Consider the following 15,921-nt stretch of genomic DNA (forward strand, 5'->3'; position numbering starts at 1 on the left):
TGAAATCTGATGGGGCCCATCAGCTGTCTGGGATGTGCCTGTCAGAAGGTTGGGGGCGTGTGTGTTTCTGAAAAAGAGGTTACAGTGTTCACAACACATAATTCGATAAAAGACATTTTGGCATTTACAAATGTTTTCATCAAATTTAGTGGATTCATCTCTACTTATTTTTTTTTTTACACTGTATTGATGTATTGTATTGCACGGATGGATACGAGAGATTCACCAAGCCGACCTTTTACAGTTGTAATCCTTCCTTTAAGATAGGTACCGATACCAAGCCACAGTGTGATAACAGCATTAAATTATTAAGCTGTTCATTACAGCCTGGAATTTCTTTCTTTTATGCATAAGGCTCAACTTCAACATTAAAAAATTTAATGTAGCAAATAAATATTTTCTGAATTGGTATTTATTAGTATCCGAGATAGGCTAGTTTCGCTTTCAGCTCAGTATGAAAGTCATCAGGCTGCTGCAAACTGCTGTTACATATGGTGATGCTCATGCTTAATTTACGGTACCGCAGTTGTGTCCTTTTGAACAGTTTTCGACCGACGCAAAAACGCTTTTGTGCCATCCTCCAAAAACCCAACACCACGCAGCATGCATGCATGAGGCTATGCCGAGCGCTAATTGGCTGCAATAGGCAAGGGAGCGACGAGCAGAAGTGCAAACAAACATCAAAGATTATACATATACAATATATATATAAATATATATATATGTAGACGAACGGTAGAGCTTTCCGTACGACCACAACAGAAGCATGTTTGAGCCCTCAGTCTGAGGGCACCGCCTTTTACTGCTCGTCACACACATTGTGTGTGAAGTGGAGCCTACTGAAGATAGTTAATGTGTAAAAATAACAGGTTATGTTACCGTAACTTTAGCAAAACCTTCCGTACAACAAGTGTTGTATGAAATATGACAGTGAGATCAAGTTTAAAAGAAAGAGGAAGCTCGCTTAACCACAAATCAAAAACTGTTGTAAAGATACAAAAGCTGTCGGTGGAGCTCCAATTAAATACCTCCACCCTGTTACACCTTTGCTTTTAGCTTCCTTCATGCTGCTTTAGTTCTCCTGCTAGCACCTGACGCACTGCTGCTAAAGCTGTAAAGCTAAACTGAATGGATCAGCTGTAGATCGTCACTGACTTCCGATTCAGTGTTTTGAATGCGGATCAGATCGATACACAATCTAAACATCGTAGAAGTGTATCGCTAAAAATTTTCAACCTAGCCCTTCCAATGTTGGCCAGGCTCTAAAACTGTTAATATTCTTCAAGTGTTTGGTTTGAAAAGATTCTGAACTTTATATAAACACATCAATGCGCTACATGTTTCACACTGAACATTCAAAAGCATGGAAGCCAGCTGCTTTTTACAGTCTTTTTCTTTCTGCCCAGTTTTATCTCTTTGCACCAGGATTTGTAAAATAATCATGCTGCACTTCTGCTGTTTATGCTCGTTGTCTCTTAAGTATGGATACAGACATGAATAAATGATATAAATGTGTCTGTCTATCCCTCTGTCTGTGTGTCTGTCCCTTGGGGCAGCTCAGACTAAACAAACAGCTGTGTTTATGAAGCAAAGAAGAGCCACAAGGGTCCTCTGTTTACTGGTCCATTTCAGCACACAGGCATACAAAATGTTCACATGCACGCACTGAAATACACACTCACGAATGCCCCGTGCTCCTCATCTTTTACCTGCCCCGCTCTGTTGCTTATTTGACCCCTGGTGTTTTCTACTCTCTCTCTTTCCCTCTTCCCCCTCTGCTCAGTGCTCGCTCGCTCTCAGACCGAGAGGAATGCCACTTTGTGTGACCTCTCACCCACACCAAGGAGGGGTGCTGCTTTAGATGAGGGAGTGAGGGGGCAGCTGCAGTCATGTGCCTGGGCTTGAAGGGAAATGCACGTACACACTCACACGCACTCACACACACATACACAGAGAGCCAGGTTTCTAGCTAGCTAAAAGACATTAATTCTGGCAGGTTTGTATATGCATACATGTAGTTGTTGTAGATGTGCTGCTCTCCTTCACCCACCTCTTTTTGTGACCATCTGAGAAAGTGTAGGATGCTGCGGTCTGTGTGTGTGTGTGCGAACACACGAGTGGAGTGCAGCCTCACACAAAGGCGTTATTGTTGGTGAGAGGGGGCCTGAGGGGAGGCAGGCAGTCTGATTGGTTAAGACTATTGTGTCTCACTTTGCCCATTCTCCCTGTCACTGAGGATGTCATTACGGTGGCTCTCTAACTTGTTCTCCGTCTCCTTCCTTGCCACCCCCACTCCCCCACACCCTTACAAGCCAGAGATCATCTGAGGACTTGAGATATTCACAGAAACATTCAGACCGAGCAATGAAAATGTTCCTTCGCAAACTTCAAAACTTGCCTTGCAGACACCAGAGTCCTTCTACAAGACATATATTTAGTCATCCATTAACAATTGTTTGCAGGCATTTTACATGTGACATGTGGCGTGACACGCTAAGGTGTCCTTACTCCATATGCCATGACAAGCAGAAAAAAACATACATGAAATATACACTAATACATGAGATGCATGGCTAATGTAATGTGCAATGAGTTTTTCATTTGCTTTTCTTTATCAATGTGAGTATGATATTGCAGTGTTATATAGTAATATATGCTGGATGGTAAAGAAGCGAAAAAACCTGCAGGTGATGTGGCTGCATATCGATTCACTAACCAGACAGACAACAATAACTTGCAGTGAATTATTTTTAAGTAGCTAATCAGTGAGTGGGGCTGTTACAGACTGCTGTTTGCCAGAGAGGAAGTGTTTAATCTCAGCGCAGCTTCTGTCTTGAATTACCCATCATTCCACACAGGAAGTCATCCCTAAGGACTTTGAGCAGCTCATTGGAGCTTAATTGTTTCCTGTTGTACAGAAGTGCTATGATTGGGTCATATGGTGCACAGAGTAAAGTGACCAACACAATGCGTTGGTTTTATACTATGTGCAGCAGCACATGTGCCTGTTTTGTTGTATAATTTCCTTACCCTAAAAGATGCGCTGTTCTAACAACTTTCTGTAGTCATGTTGCATCCAAAAAGCATTACACTTGTTCTAATGTTGTACATTTTCTTTGTTTTTAAACTTATGTGCTGACTGACATCTATAGATTGTTTGAACACGTACATACAGGGAACAATTTGTGGATAATTGCCATTTAAAAAAAGTCAAATGTGGTTGTTAAAGCTATTCAAAAACCGGGCACACCAGCGCCCATGCACACCATTAATGCTAATCGCAGGGATTAGATATACACTATATGTAGCATGTAAATGTGTCTGTCATTACTGAGGGGGTGAAAACCTCCAAATGCACCATAATAGCATGCTTCGGTTCAGCCAATCACGGGCTTTGTTCAGATTGAGTCATCTACCTCTGAGCGTGTCTGAAGAGAGTGTGACAAGGAGATTCTTTGGTGTTTCGCTGCTATCTTTAGGAGCACTCCAATCTGAAGGATTACTGCTGTGGACGTAGGAGGAAACATTTTACTTGAGACCTACTGCTGTGCCTTGAATGCGGCTTGTGCTTTACAGCTATCTAAAGGAAGAATACACAATAGATCGAAGGCTTGATCATGCTCAGCAGGAAGGGTACATAAAAAGGCACGTAAGAAAGAAAATACTGCAGAAAAAGTTAGCTCGAGCCCCTTTTTCCTACTGTGGCTGTAGGCTGAACGCATAGTTTTGGAATTGCAGCATTAAGTGGAGAGTGGAAGTTTTTCAATGGAGCCCAGTTTCCAAACTTTCCCACCCAAGTTTCCCAGATGAAGCTTTGTCTGGCACAGATGCCACCAGATCTGAGATAGTAAAGCGCTGACTGAGCGGGAATATGCTGAGTGAAAACAGACATGCAGACACACAAACACAATTTTAGGCAGTAGGCCTGATCCCAGTGATCCACAAACTGTCCCACCTTGACAACCCCTCCTTTTTCCTCCCATTTCTCCTCCCTCTTTTCTCTCCCCTGCTGTGGGTTGCCTCAGGCGCATGAATGGAAGTCTTTATTCCCGGGAGAACTGGTGGGAAGAACGAGAGAACGAGAAACAAGGATAAGGGGGTTGGCAAGGAGGGAGGGGGGAGGTCTGTGAGAGTGGCCACAAGATCAACACAGTGCCACAGCTCCTCTTTTCTCCTCCATCGCTTTTCCCTCCTTTTCTCTGCGCTCACCCCTCCGCCCCCTCCCTCTTCCAAACCCGCGCCTTTCTATCCCGTTTTAAGTGCTGTGGATACAAAGCCCTGTTAGTATTCATGGTGTTTGTTTGCAGAGGAACTCTGTGTGTGTGTGTGTGTGTGTGTGTGTGTGTGTGTGTGTGTGTGTGTGTGTGTGTGTGTGTGTGTGTGTGCAGACCTGTCAGAAACACAGATCACAGAGAAGCAGCGCTGTGAATGGAGCTGGGGAGAAGCGGGCGGGGTGGTGGGGTGGTAGTTCCCACAGGAGGAAAATGGTCAGCTCCAAAAAAAGGGAAAAAAGAAGAAGAAGAAAAGGACGATGGGATGAAGGGGGGGGGGGGTTAGTGCACAAGGCCACGGGGGCAGAGGGAGACAGTATGGTGTCAAAACCAAGAGAGGCTGCGTGACAAGGTGTTACAGAGAGGAAAGGAGAGGATCATATCAATCATAAGGTTTCGGAGGGGAACCAGTAGCAAACGAGTCTAGGCACCTCTCTTCTTGTTTTTCTGCTGGTCCTCTTCTTCCCTCCCTTTCTGCTGCTCTCATTCTTTTAGTTGCACCCCATTCCTTCCTCCCACTCTCTCCCTTCTCTCTCTCACTCTCTTTTTCTCTTTGTGTGTCTGTCTGGACAGCTGCCCAGTTCCATACACAGGGAAAAATGAAACACTCTAACCGCTGGGCGTGCAGCCAAATAAAAGGCTGCGAAAAACTATTTGAAGGGCAGCGTGTTTGTGTGCGCCTGTGTGTGTGTGTGTGTGTGTGTGTGTGTGTGTGTGTGTGTGTGTGTGTGTGTGTGTGTGTCTGTGTGCGCGTGCGCGTGCAAGGAGGTTGTGTATATGTTTGCCCCTGTATATGTGTGTGTTTATATGCGGGTCTGGTTGTGAGATTTGGGTGTGCCTGTTTAGGGTGTTCTTTCCCAGTATAATGGTGCAGCCAGGGTGCTATGTGCATGTGTGTGTGTGTGTGTCAGGGAGCGGGAGCAGTTCCTGAATTTCAGTTTGTTGGTGGAGAAATGAAAGGTTGCAGGAGAGGAAAAGGACAGCAGGGACCGGCACATACCTCCCCTCACATCAAACTGGAGGATAGAAGAACACTGTGTTTTACATCCAGATTGTCATTTAAAACAGCCTGCTCAGCGTGATACATTTATACACACACACACACACACACACACACACACACACACACACACACACACACACACACACACACACACACTTATTTGTCAGTAAATATATGCTGACTCATTTGCAAAGTGCCTTTCAGTTGGGTGATTGCAGCACTTAGTCACATATTATCCATGACCTCCTCCTCCTGTGCTCTGACCTTATCTGATGGTTACGTCACCACCGGAAAGGAATGTACAGCTCCATATCTGCCTGCACTCAGGTGTTGGACAGCCAGCATTAAATCCATGTTGCTGCGGTGCTGATCCAGAGAAAGACATCTTAGAAAAAAGGCAGTTGACTCAGCCGTGTTGTAAACACAGCCCCAAGAGCTCCAAGGGCCCCGGGGGGAAGAAGAGTGCGTCAGATGGGTTGAGAAGCAAAGATGCTTTGGTTCGGCCCTGAGCTGGTGTTTATCGTTATGTGATCAGTAGGGGTCTTGTAGAAAGATGGCCTGTGTGGAAAAAGGTTGAAGCTTCACAGTTCTTTTTCGCTTGTGAGCTGCACACGGGTCAGAGTCCAGCGCTTATGCTCATTTCCCGACCGTTGCCCCCTGCTGCAGGTCAGCAGTAGCACAGGGAGATAATGGCTTATTCATAGAGTGCACCACAAGAGCAGGCAGTGTATAAAACAAACATTAGAAAAAAACTCATCTGAATCAATTTGCTTGCTTATGCAGGCTCTGGAGACCTATGAGTAACAAGTTTTTAGTGAATGGTATTGACCACCAGTGTGGTGATGAAAGGGCAATACAAAGCATGCAAGTGCAAATTTGGAGTTCTTTATGAAATGTAAATCAAAATGTGAATAAGTGAATGGTTAAGTGAGTAAGCTGACCCTGTCAGGAAAAGACAAAGAAGGAAAGTTTCACTGTGCTCACAGCAACAACAACAACAACTATGGGAGTGCCTCAGTTTGTATGGCAACTATTTGTATTTGCTTGCTGGAATATCAGACATTGCGTGTTTTTTCCCTGGAAATGCTTTGTCGAGTATAAGAGGCATAGAGGAGGGGAGACGGAGAAGAGTGGTAGAAGGGAGGAAACTAAGAACAAAAAGCTGAACTGGTGCCAGCAACCCAGCTTCAACCGGAAAAAAGTAGGAGGAGGGGGCTTTCTATTTCTTAATTTTTTTTCTTCTCTTTTGCTCTCCTGTCTCTTGTAGGAAAGGTGTCCCTCTCTTTATTATCTCTCTGTGGTTGTGTGTGTGTGTGTGTGTGTGTGTGTGTGTGTGTGTGTGTGTGTGTGTGTGTATGTGTGTGTGTGTGTGTGTGTGTGTGTGTGTGTGTGTGTGTGTGTGTGTATACACATTTGGTCCCCTTTTCTCTGTGTGCGTAGTGTATGTCTGCCGGTCGCACTCTTAACCGCCCCCATCGCCCTGCTGTCTGTTTTTTTACCTGTGCCCTCCTTTAACCTGAAACAGCAGGTATTCTAGGACAGGTTAAATGAGAAAGCAAGTGTGTATCAGGTGTCTGTCATCTTACCCCTCTGTGGACTCACAGCGCCTCTTCTCCAGTGTCAATGTGTATACACACACACACACATATACTTCACAACTGAAAGGATACCATGGCAGTGCGTTCAGGAGATAAATTTGAGGGTGCATTTACATACCTGCATTTGCTGGCTTCGTTAATCATTTACAGCGCTCAGCATTTGCGCACGTGCCCAGTATGTGTTTTCACCCATGTGTTGTGAGTGTTGTGCCTCTCAGCATTTTTGTGTGTGTGTGTTTTTGTGCTTGTGAATTCGTGCAGACTGCTTCTGGCCAATAAACAGCTTCTGCAACAAGTGTGGAAACATAATGAGTGTCACTACTTGACTACCGACAGCAGTCGGGAGAGCAGAGAGAGTGATAGGGAAGCAACAGAGGAGATGAAGGCTGAACTGGATGTTAGCAGGGAAGGGAAATATATGGCACTCTTGACCTCGCAAATATGTACGCTGTCATAAAAGTGCACGATAGATTTTATTGTTGTGCGTCTGTGTGGCTGTGTATATTTATCTGTGAAGAGGAGATATCTTATCAACTGACAAGGAGCTGCTCCATCTAGACCAGATTAGCGTTTTCAAACGTGTGTAGCCGGGATTTTGAGTCTTTGAAATGTGTGCATCTACTGTATACAAGCGTGAGTGTGTGCGTGTGCACTTGCACGCCCCTGTGTACATGCTGAGAGGCAGGCCTGTGGTTAGGTTACATCTCCCTGCAGCGCAGCAGAACAGTGTCTCGTTGCGTCATACTGAGTCTGTTAATAACAGGCTAAACCACAAAGGCCATCCGCTGCTCTATTTCTCATCTTCCAGCAGTACACTGATTATGCAGCAGTGATACATTAAGCAGAGTTATGTGGGGGCAATACAGTATATTAAGGTTTAGTATTTTCTCCTTTAAGTGGACAAGTCTAACCGAGCAGAGGCTTACTTCAGATTTGTGGCGTTTCAGTGAAAGAAAATGTATATAAATTATATCTTACTTCCGGGACATATGTTGTGCACGGCGCCTTCTTGACAGCATGACACTGCAGTTATAGTTGAGAAAAGCGTATGAGAGCTGTCACAAACATAAATATGATCTGCAGTAAATAATGATGGATCTAGTGCAGGGACGCAGCTTCGCTATGCTACTGTGTTTAGTACTCAGACACCCCCAACTTGATTCCCTTAGCTCTCACAGCATGTAACATCCTTGCCACAGGAATTTAATTACTCTGTAAACAAGCCTTTTGTTCTGTTGCACACTGTTTTCTCATGCACGCGAGACGCATGAAAATCTTCAGATCTACTGCAAAAGCTGTCATATTAGAGAAAATCAGAGATGTGATAAGTGCTGACAAAAAAACGATAATATATGCTGAACTGGTTGCTGTGCTATGCACATGTTATATCTGTGGAGATAGGCCAATGTTAAGAAGACATGAAATATAGCAGTCATAGTTTTACGATCACATTATCATTATCATATCATTTGTCTATCCCTGCAGCTATATAAGGCTGTCTCATGATTGCAGTTTAAATGTAGTCACCAGTCTTTGTGTCTCTTTTTGTGTCATCCCCAGACATATGAGCGCCAGTTCAGAATGCCAGAGCAGAGAGAGGGAGGCCTGCTGCAACTACTGGGAGATAATCCTTCTCTCAAACACCAGCTTCGCAGCTCCCTCCATCCTGCACACGCACTCTCGCACACACAGCAAACGCAGCACTCCCCCACTCAGAAATTTCAACACACTCACGCACCCCAGCACCAAATCGGTACAGACTGGATCCCGTCTGCAGCACCTTCTGTGTCTCCAGCCCATCCTGCGGATTCTGAGGCAGCCAGAGACTTGGCAGCAGACAGCAGAGGCTCGTTGCTAGATCCGAGCCAAGCTTTCTCACGAACGGCGACGCAAAGTCCCTCACCTCAGCGGTCTCTGACTCCAGATCTGCAGCTGCCAGTGGTCACAGATGCCAGTATTCTCAACTTGACCTCTCTCAGCAGGTATATTTTAATTTCCTTGTGATGCATGATATCATGAACTGTGCACTGTGAATGGAATGTGAAAGTTAGAGTAGTGAAATTTAAAAGGAAGACGTTTTAATTAACTTGACACGGTGATTCAAATTAGGCAGTAAGTATTCTGCGCAGTGTTGGTGAAATACAAAACTATCCATTCTCTTCATTTTATCGCACTCATCCTAATTATTTCTCTGTGTAAATCTCTCCAGGGGGAAGGGTCTGCAAGAGGTCAGTGAGCAGCTCTTTGGGAACATTAAGAGGAAGTACGGCAGGAAGGACTCCCAGAGGATGCTCTGTAATCCCCACAGTGCTGATTCACATTGGGGACAGCCAGAGAAAGGATCAGAGAGCCCAAATAATTCAGAGGAGAGGCAGAAGTACAGGCAAGAGGAGACAGCTGAGCGGTTCCATGAAGAAAGAGAGGAAAGGAGAAAAGAGGAACGAGAGCGAGCAATTGCTGGGAGGAAAGGAGACGAAGAAGACAGAGGGATGCCCATGCTGGCAGAGGAAGCGAAAGGAAGAAAGAGGCGGAGAAGGCCTTCTTTTGACGATTCGTTTTCTGTAGAGGAGCAATCTCAGCAGCGGACTCTGGACTCTGATGCAACAGAGAAGCAGCAGCCTGGGCCTTTAGAAGCCAGAGGAGCACATAAGATAGAAACTCACAAAAATGATTCTCGATTCATGAGTCAAGCTGATATCAGCGCAGAAAGGCTGGATAAAGCAGAAAGAGGAGATAAAGTTGACAAAAGAGAAAAGGGAGAGAGAGTGGACAGGGTGGAAATGGGAGAGACAGTTACAAATGGGGCTGACCAAGAGTCACATCTGAGCGCAAACAGGATGAAAAAGAACCCCTTGGGTCGTCCTAAGATCAGCGCGGACACCCTTAAACCCAGAGATCCAGCTCACAATCACATCAGCAAACCCAGTCTCAGCTTGAACCCTAGATTCCCCTGCCCAAACCCCAGCCCCAGCCCCCGGAGTAACATCAGCCCTATCCCCAGCCCCAGACCCAGGGCAAACATCAGCCCCAGTCCAAGCCCCAGATCAAGAGCCGATATGAGTCCGAGCCCAAGTCACAGCACCAGCTCTACGGCCAGTTCCAGACCGACCAAGGCCAACGACAGGTGGTCCTACCTGAAATCAAAAAGCCATGCCAGCATTACATCACCGCAGAGAGAAACCTTGGGTAGCCTCGCAACCTTAGCTGACCCGCCCTCTGCTTTCCCCATTACCCCTTCCAGCCCGCTCTACACCAACACTGACAGCCTGACAGTCCACACTCCCATTAAGAGGAAACGAGGACGCCCCAAGAAACAGCCACTCCTAACTGTGGAGACCATTCACGAGGCCACTTCCACCTCACCTCCAAGCCCATTGGCCCAGGAAACCACTGCAGGGCTAAATCGTAGGAGGAAGACGCACACACTGAACACTTTAGTGCAAATGGCTTCCACGATGACCAATGCCAACAGTCTCAAACTAAAGCGTGGAAGGGGGCAATCCAGGCCAGTGAATAAGACGAAGCTTGGGAAAATGCAGAGCATTCTGAATGAAATCCTTTCAGGATCAAGTCAAAATGGCACTCTGGCTCTGAAGTCATCTTCTGCTCCTGTTACCTCAGCTATGAGTGCCATGGCATCCACCATTGAAGCTCGACTGGGAAAACAGATAAATGTGAGCAAAAGAGGAACCATCTACATTGGTAAGAAGAGAGGGCGGAAACCTCGAGCAGAAACTCAAGGCTCCACTCCTCCCAAAACCACTCGGGACAAGCCAGCATTGTCTGTCTCCACATCGAGTCTCTACGAATGCCCCGCAGTGCCTTCCTCCACCTCATCTCCCAGCTCTAGTGCTCCGTCTATAAGAGCCAGTCACTCTGATGCTGCTATGCCCAGTTTGCAGCCCATTTCAGCCTTGCCCTCTAAACCAGCAGGCAGGAGCTTTCTCACTGGGGGATGGAAATTGTCTCCTCCTCGACTTCTGGCTAATTCACCATCCCACCTGTCAGAGGGGGCGTCAGTGAAGGAGGTAACTCTGTCCCCCATCAGCGAGTCCCACAGTGAGGAGACTATTCCCAGTGACAGTGGGATTGGGACGGACAACAACAGTACCTCAGATCAAACTGAGAAGGGTCATGCCTCTCGACGAAGGTGCAGTAGACTGCTGTTATACTCCTTTACTTGCTTTATAGGCATTTTGTTCTGTATGTAATAGATTGGCACGCATTCATTTACCTGCTGTTTTAATGTGATTTATGTTGTGTTTATACAGGTACTCATTTGATCTGTGTGGGTTTGAGGCTGCGGAGGCAGCAGCTTTGGAAGCATCCAACAGAGGTGGCAGAACACGCTGCGAGCGCCAAGTAACGGCTGTCGATAACTTTCTGTCGCAGCAGGAGAAGAAGCAAAAGCATCATCGGCGGAAGAGGAAGTGCCTACAGAGTCGGGATCATCTTCATTTTCTCTCTGAACTGGACGAGGTTAGAAACACTGTAACAAATCCTGCGTGTGAGCCTTTAACAACCGCTCTAATGTACAAGCGTGCACTAAAGGGTGTTTGTTTTTCTAAATGTTTCCTCTTTCCTTCCTCCCTGTAGGTCGTGTTAAAGCTCCAGCAGTTACGAGTGTCTCACAGACGATTCACCTGCTACCCCCAGCATCCCTATCCTTCCATTTTCCGCCTCAACTTCCACCATTACTACCCTATTACCTACGACTCGTACCCTTGTGACTCCAGTTCATACCTCCGCAGGAGTGCTGATCTGAAGGCTAAGAGGAGACGCGGTCGTCCAGCCAAAGCCAGCGAGCCAATCACATCAAAGCTGCCTTTTGTTCAAGGATATGGTTATCCGCTGGCAGGGGGAAATTACTATGCAGCACCGTATGCGATGCCTTACGCTCCTCCTCTGAGTCTGGGCTACTTTCCCCCTACTCCCCCATTTTATCTGCCCCATCACTCGCTAGGACCGGCGCCCCCATCTCCCTTCATGAGACCTGCTGTGCCCCCTCCCAAGGCTTTCCACTCCAGCGGACACTCAAAAATCCAGCCTGGTGCCAAGCTTTGCACCACTAGTGGTCCACTTCAGGGGCCATCTGTAAGGGGAGAGGGTTTGGGATCCCTGGGCAGCAGCAGCGCAGGTGGTCTTGCAGGGGTTCGTCTCCACAAGAGGAAGCACAAGCATAAACATAAGCACAAGGATGAACCTCTTCTTTCACCACGAGACCGGCAGGACCTGGGAGGGCTTTTCAGCGGAGCTAAGACCAATGCACGCCTCAGCATGCTGAGTGAGAGGAGAGACTTGGCCAGTCAGGGTCCTTCAAAGCTTCTGGACAAGCAGAGGAGCAATGGCAGAGGCTCTTCAAACCTGGGATCCAGCTTAGGGATTTTTGAGTCTGACCAGCTGTCATCACACTCTCTTGCTGACAGTCAGTTCCATTCCCTTCAGACTGGGCAGCCTAAAAAGAGCTTCATGGGCAGCTATAGTAGCCAGTCGCAGCGGTCAGAGTCAGCGTCTGACCTATTTTCGGGGTCACAAGAGGACGAGTGCGGCGGAAGGAACAGGCGGACGAGGCTCACTGTGTTTGGAGATCAGGGCTTAATGTCATTCCAAACGACGAGGCAGGAGCCAGAACAGATGAACAAGTGTCCCAGTCCCTCCCTCACTGGTAAGAGAATACGCTATATTTATGAGAAAGCGCACTGCATTGCATGTTGGACTTATAATAAAAACAGCAGCAGTTGTTTTCTGTTCACTGGGACAGCATGATAAAGCACATTGCTTTCTTTAATGAAGTGTTGGAGGTTTGAGGTTTGCCTAAAACGCAGTAACTCCTGTTGTTTGCTTGTCTTTGCTTATCCAAGCCGTTCATTCATGGCTATACACAGGCTCACCCAGTGTTCCAAATCTGAGCTGTAAATATCATTCACTGTACGGGGCCTACAGAACCATAATGTGACTCCCCTAAAAGTAGCATCCAGGAGCTGCATTTTCCAGTCTAAACTACAAATGTGCTCACCCTGTTAAATATCTGCACACCCGCTATAACATCAACACGGCCACCACTTTGAAGCAAATGGTTATGTTAATGTATTTGACTGCTCTGCATGACTGATGTTCATTTACAATTAATATACTGGAGATTAGCATATAATTGCACAGTTAGAGCTCCGGTTCCCATTGTGCTTGTAGAGGGGGGATAATGTTTAGCTGAAGTATGTTTTATGTTAAGTTACATGTGCACAGATTTGCGTTTTGGATTGGTGGTGAGAGAGATATGTCCTTTACAAAATAACAGCAACGTTGTTGTGTCCATTATCTTAAATGTGGTGCACATGTTCTGTTACGTGTTTATGTGAACAGACAGCGGTGCGTCCAAGTAATGTCCAAAATGTATGAACAGCTGTTTGCACTTGTTCCTTAGTGATTTCCCAATGTTTATATGCGCTATATAATGCGCGAGGGAGTGAAGAGTCCAGACACAGGCTGACTTTACCTCTAAATAAACCCATGAATGGATCACATGTGGAAAGCTTATGATCTGAAGCATCGGCAGCGTGTAAGCAGCTGACATTACCAGCAGTGGACCTTATTACATCACATCACTACTTATATAAAACAACAAGGTTCCTATCTGTTAGACAGAAGTAGGAGGCCGGAATTTATTAATGAAAGAAAAACCATACGAATGATATTTGATACATGATACTATGCTAGCCCGTGGAGCTGGAAGAAAGAGACACATACATGCTTTTACTAATCACTTATATGTGATCAGAACTGTTAATGTAGCCAAATGAGAGCATGTTTGCCAAAAAAAAAAAAAGGTTATACACTAATATTAAACTCTGTTCCTGAGTGTTAATTGACTTCAGTTATTTGCTGGATTATCACATTTAGTCAGTTAACTGGGTTTTCCCATTTTAAATGTAGATTTAGTAATGCATGTCAAGGTGATTCCTATTATAAATATGCTTATGCACATCATTATCGGGGCTTAAAGCAGACAAAGAGACTGGGTAGCACCGAATTCTCACCACCCAATGAATGTGTATTTTGGTACATTCTGTATTCTGCTGTCTTTGAGCACATCTGGCTGGGGATAAAGAGAACGTAATGCATGGATGGAGACGACTATAATTCACCAATCTCTCCTACCTCCCCACCCTGCCTCCCTTCCCTCTCTCCTGCCAATGCTTTTGCCAGAGATATATTATTCACACAGTATGATTTATTTTCTACAGACACGCCGTAAAAGGCCCTTGCCTGTGTTAAAAGAGCTGGCTGGTAGCCAGGGGTTTAATGACTGGGGCCTAGTCCAGTGGCGGGGAGGAGAAGCCAGGGGCTCAGTTAGAATACACCCCCCCGCCCCAGGGGATCCAGGACGGATGACTCATATACACCCCCCCCCCCCCCTCCCCCCATAATGACTCCTCCTCCCCCAACCCATCCATATTATCCCTCTAGTGTTGTTATACCTCTTCTACCCTCTGTGTCCTTCCCTTCCCTTTTGCTGCTTCTGCAGTTCTTGCCCTTGCTTTCCCCCTCTGCCTCTCTCCCGTGGTTCCCACATCCACACGCAGATTTCCCCTTGTTCCTCTGCCTCATCTCTCTCTCCATCTCCCCCTTCTAGCTCTCTTCTTCTTCCCTTTCACTTTTTGCTTTTTCCCTTGTCTCCCCTCCCCCTCATTTTCCCATTACTCTCTTTACTCACCCCCCCCACCCCACACACACACACACTCCTCCTCTAGCATGACTTACTGCTTCACTTCACAGCTTTAGTCCAATTAAAACACAGACGCATGTGCATGAGAATGCTCGCTGCACATGCAGGCGCAGGCCCCCGCATACACACAGATATACGGGTCCCCATCCAGATGTAAAATTCATACTATTATCTGAGCGTGCAACAATGAGTTTGTCGGTCATGGACAAATCATTAAGCACACGCGTGTCTCTGCGTGTGTTGTGCGTTTGCTTCTTAAGCAGACCTCGCTGAATCAGTTGTAACTTTCTTACATGAATGTCTGAATGAAAGTCTTTAATGAATAATTCGGAATAATTTTTTGTGGCAAGTCAAGCCAAGTTGTATTTATTTTGCCCAGTATAACAAATCACAGATTTTCCTCAAGGGGCTTTGCAGTCTGCACAGCATATGACACACTTATCTGGACTGATCCCCGGTCCAGATAAGATAGGACATGTGATAGATGCTCTGTGTACGCCATAAAACAACATAGTAAATTACCAGTGTAAACAGACAGGATGACAGAAATAATAGATAATAGAGAAGCGTAGATTTGGGAGGACATCAAGCAGCTTTCGGTTAGGGGGTCGAGAGTGCAAGAGGAGAAGACGAGGATATAGATTAAGATCCAAAACATCTGGAAAGAGGCACCCACTGCCAGGATAGAGAAGTGACTGGACCTGCGGTAGTCCGGCAAGTCACGCAGCTTGTTTAAACACATGCACAGACCTTCATCCAGAAAAAAAAAATTACACTAAATGACATACATCAAGGATTATTTTAATCTGTCTCCGAAAAGTGCTCTCAGCTACAGCACAGGCAGTGGATAAGTGAGCATAGCTGTGACTTCTTATTTCACAGAGAAACAGGTTCTCGGTACTATACTGCCTCTCACACTGCTGAAGGTCACTGGTTTTATGTTCCGTGTATGGAGCTCATAAATTTCTGCTACTTTGTAGTGTGTGTGTGTGTGAACTGAGCATGTGCTCACTTCTTCTGCAGCTCATAAACCACTGCTACTTAGTGCTTTGTGCATTAACTAATTTCACTGTCAGGCCCGAATTTTTGACCAACAACAGCGTGATATTCTTCTGCGGTTTGTATGGGAGGTAGTTAGGCAGCTTTTTATCTTTCCCTTACTCTTAATTCATTAGCAAACAGCTCTGTGCGGTGCTTTTCAAATTTTCATCCCCATCATTACCATTTGGTCTCTTTAAGATGAAAAAAATATTGTATTCTGCTAGTTGTGGCAGTTCACTGACGTTGTGCAAATCTTTAAAAAAATCTATTAAATATTAAATGCTT

General features: G+C 45.9%; 1 protein-coding gene across 1 annotated transcript in view; it reads left to right on the top strand.

The window, feature by feature from the left end:
* Positions 1-15,921, top strand: part of setbp1 (SET binding protein 1) — a 37,790-nt gene that overhangs the window by 15,785 nt on the left and 6,084 nt on the right. Inside the window, exons 3-6 of the mRNA XM_004544481.6 lie at positions 8,433-8,854; positions 9,082-11,022; positions 11,144-11,351; positions 11,469-12,537. Of these exons, the coding sequence (XP_004544538.3) occupies positions 8,433-8,854; positions 9,082-11,022; positions 11,144-11,351; positions 11,469-12,537 (3,640 nt within the window). The remainder of the gene's footprint in view (positions 1-8,432; positions 8,855-9,081; positions 11,023-11,143; positions 11,352-11,468; positions 12,538-15,921) is intronic.

The sequence above is a fragment of the Maylandia zebra genome, linkage group LG12 (assembly GCF_041146795.1).
Source record: "Maylandia zebra isolate NMK-2024a linkage group LG12, Mzebra_GT3a, whole genome shotgun sequence".
Classification (NCBI taxonomy): Eukaryota; Metazoa; Chordata; class Actinopteri; order Cichliformes; family Cichlidae; genus Maylandia; species Maylandia zebra.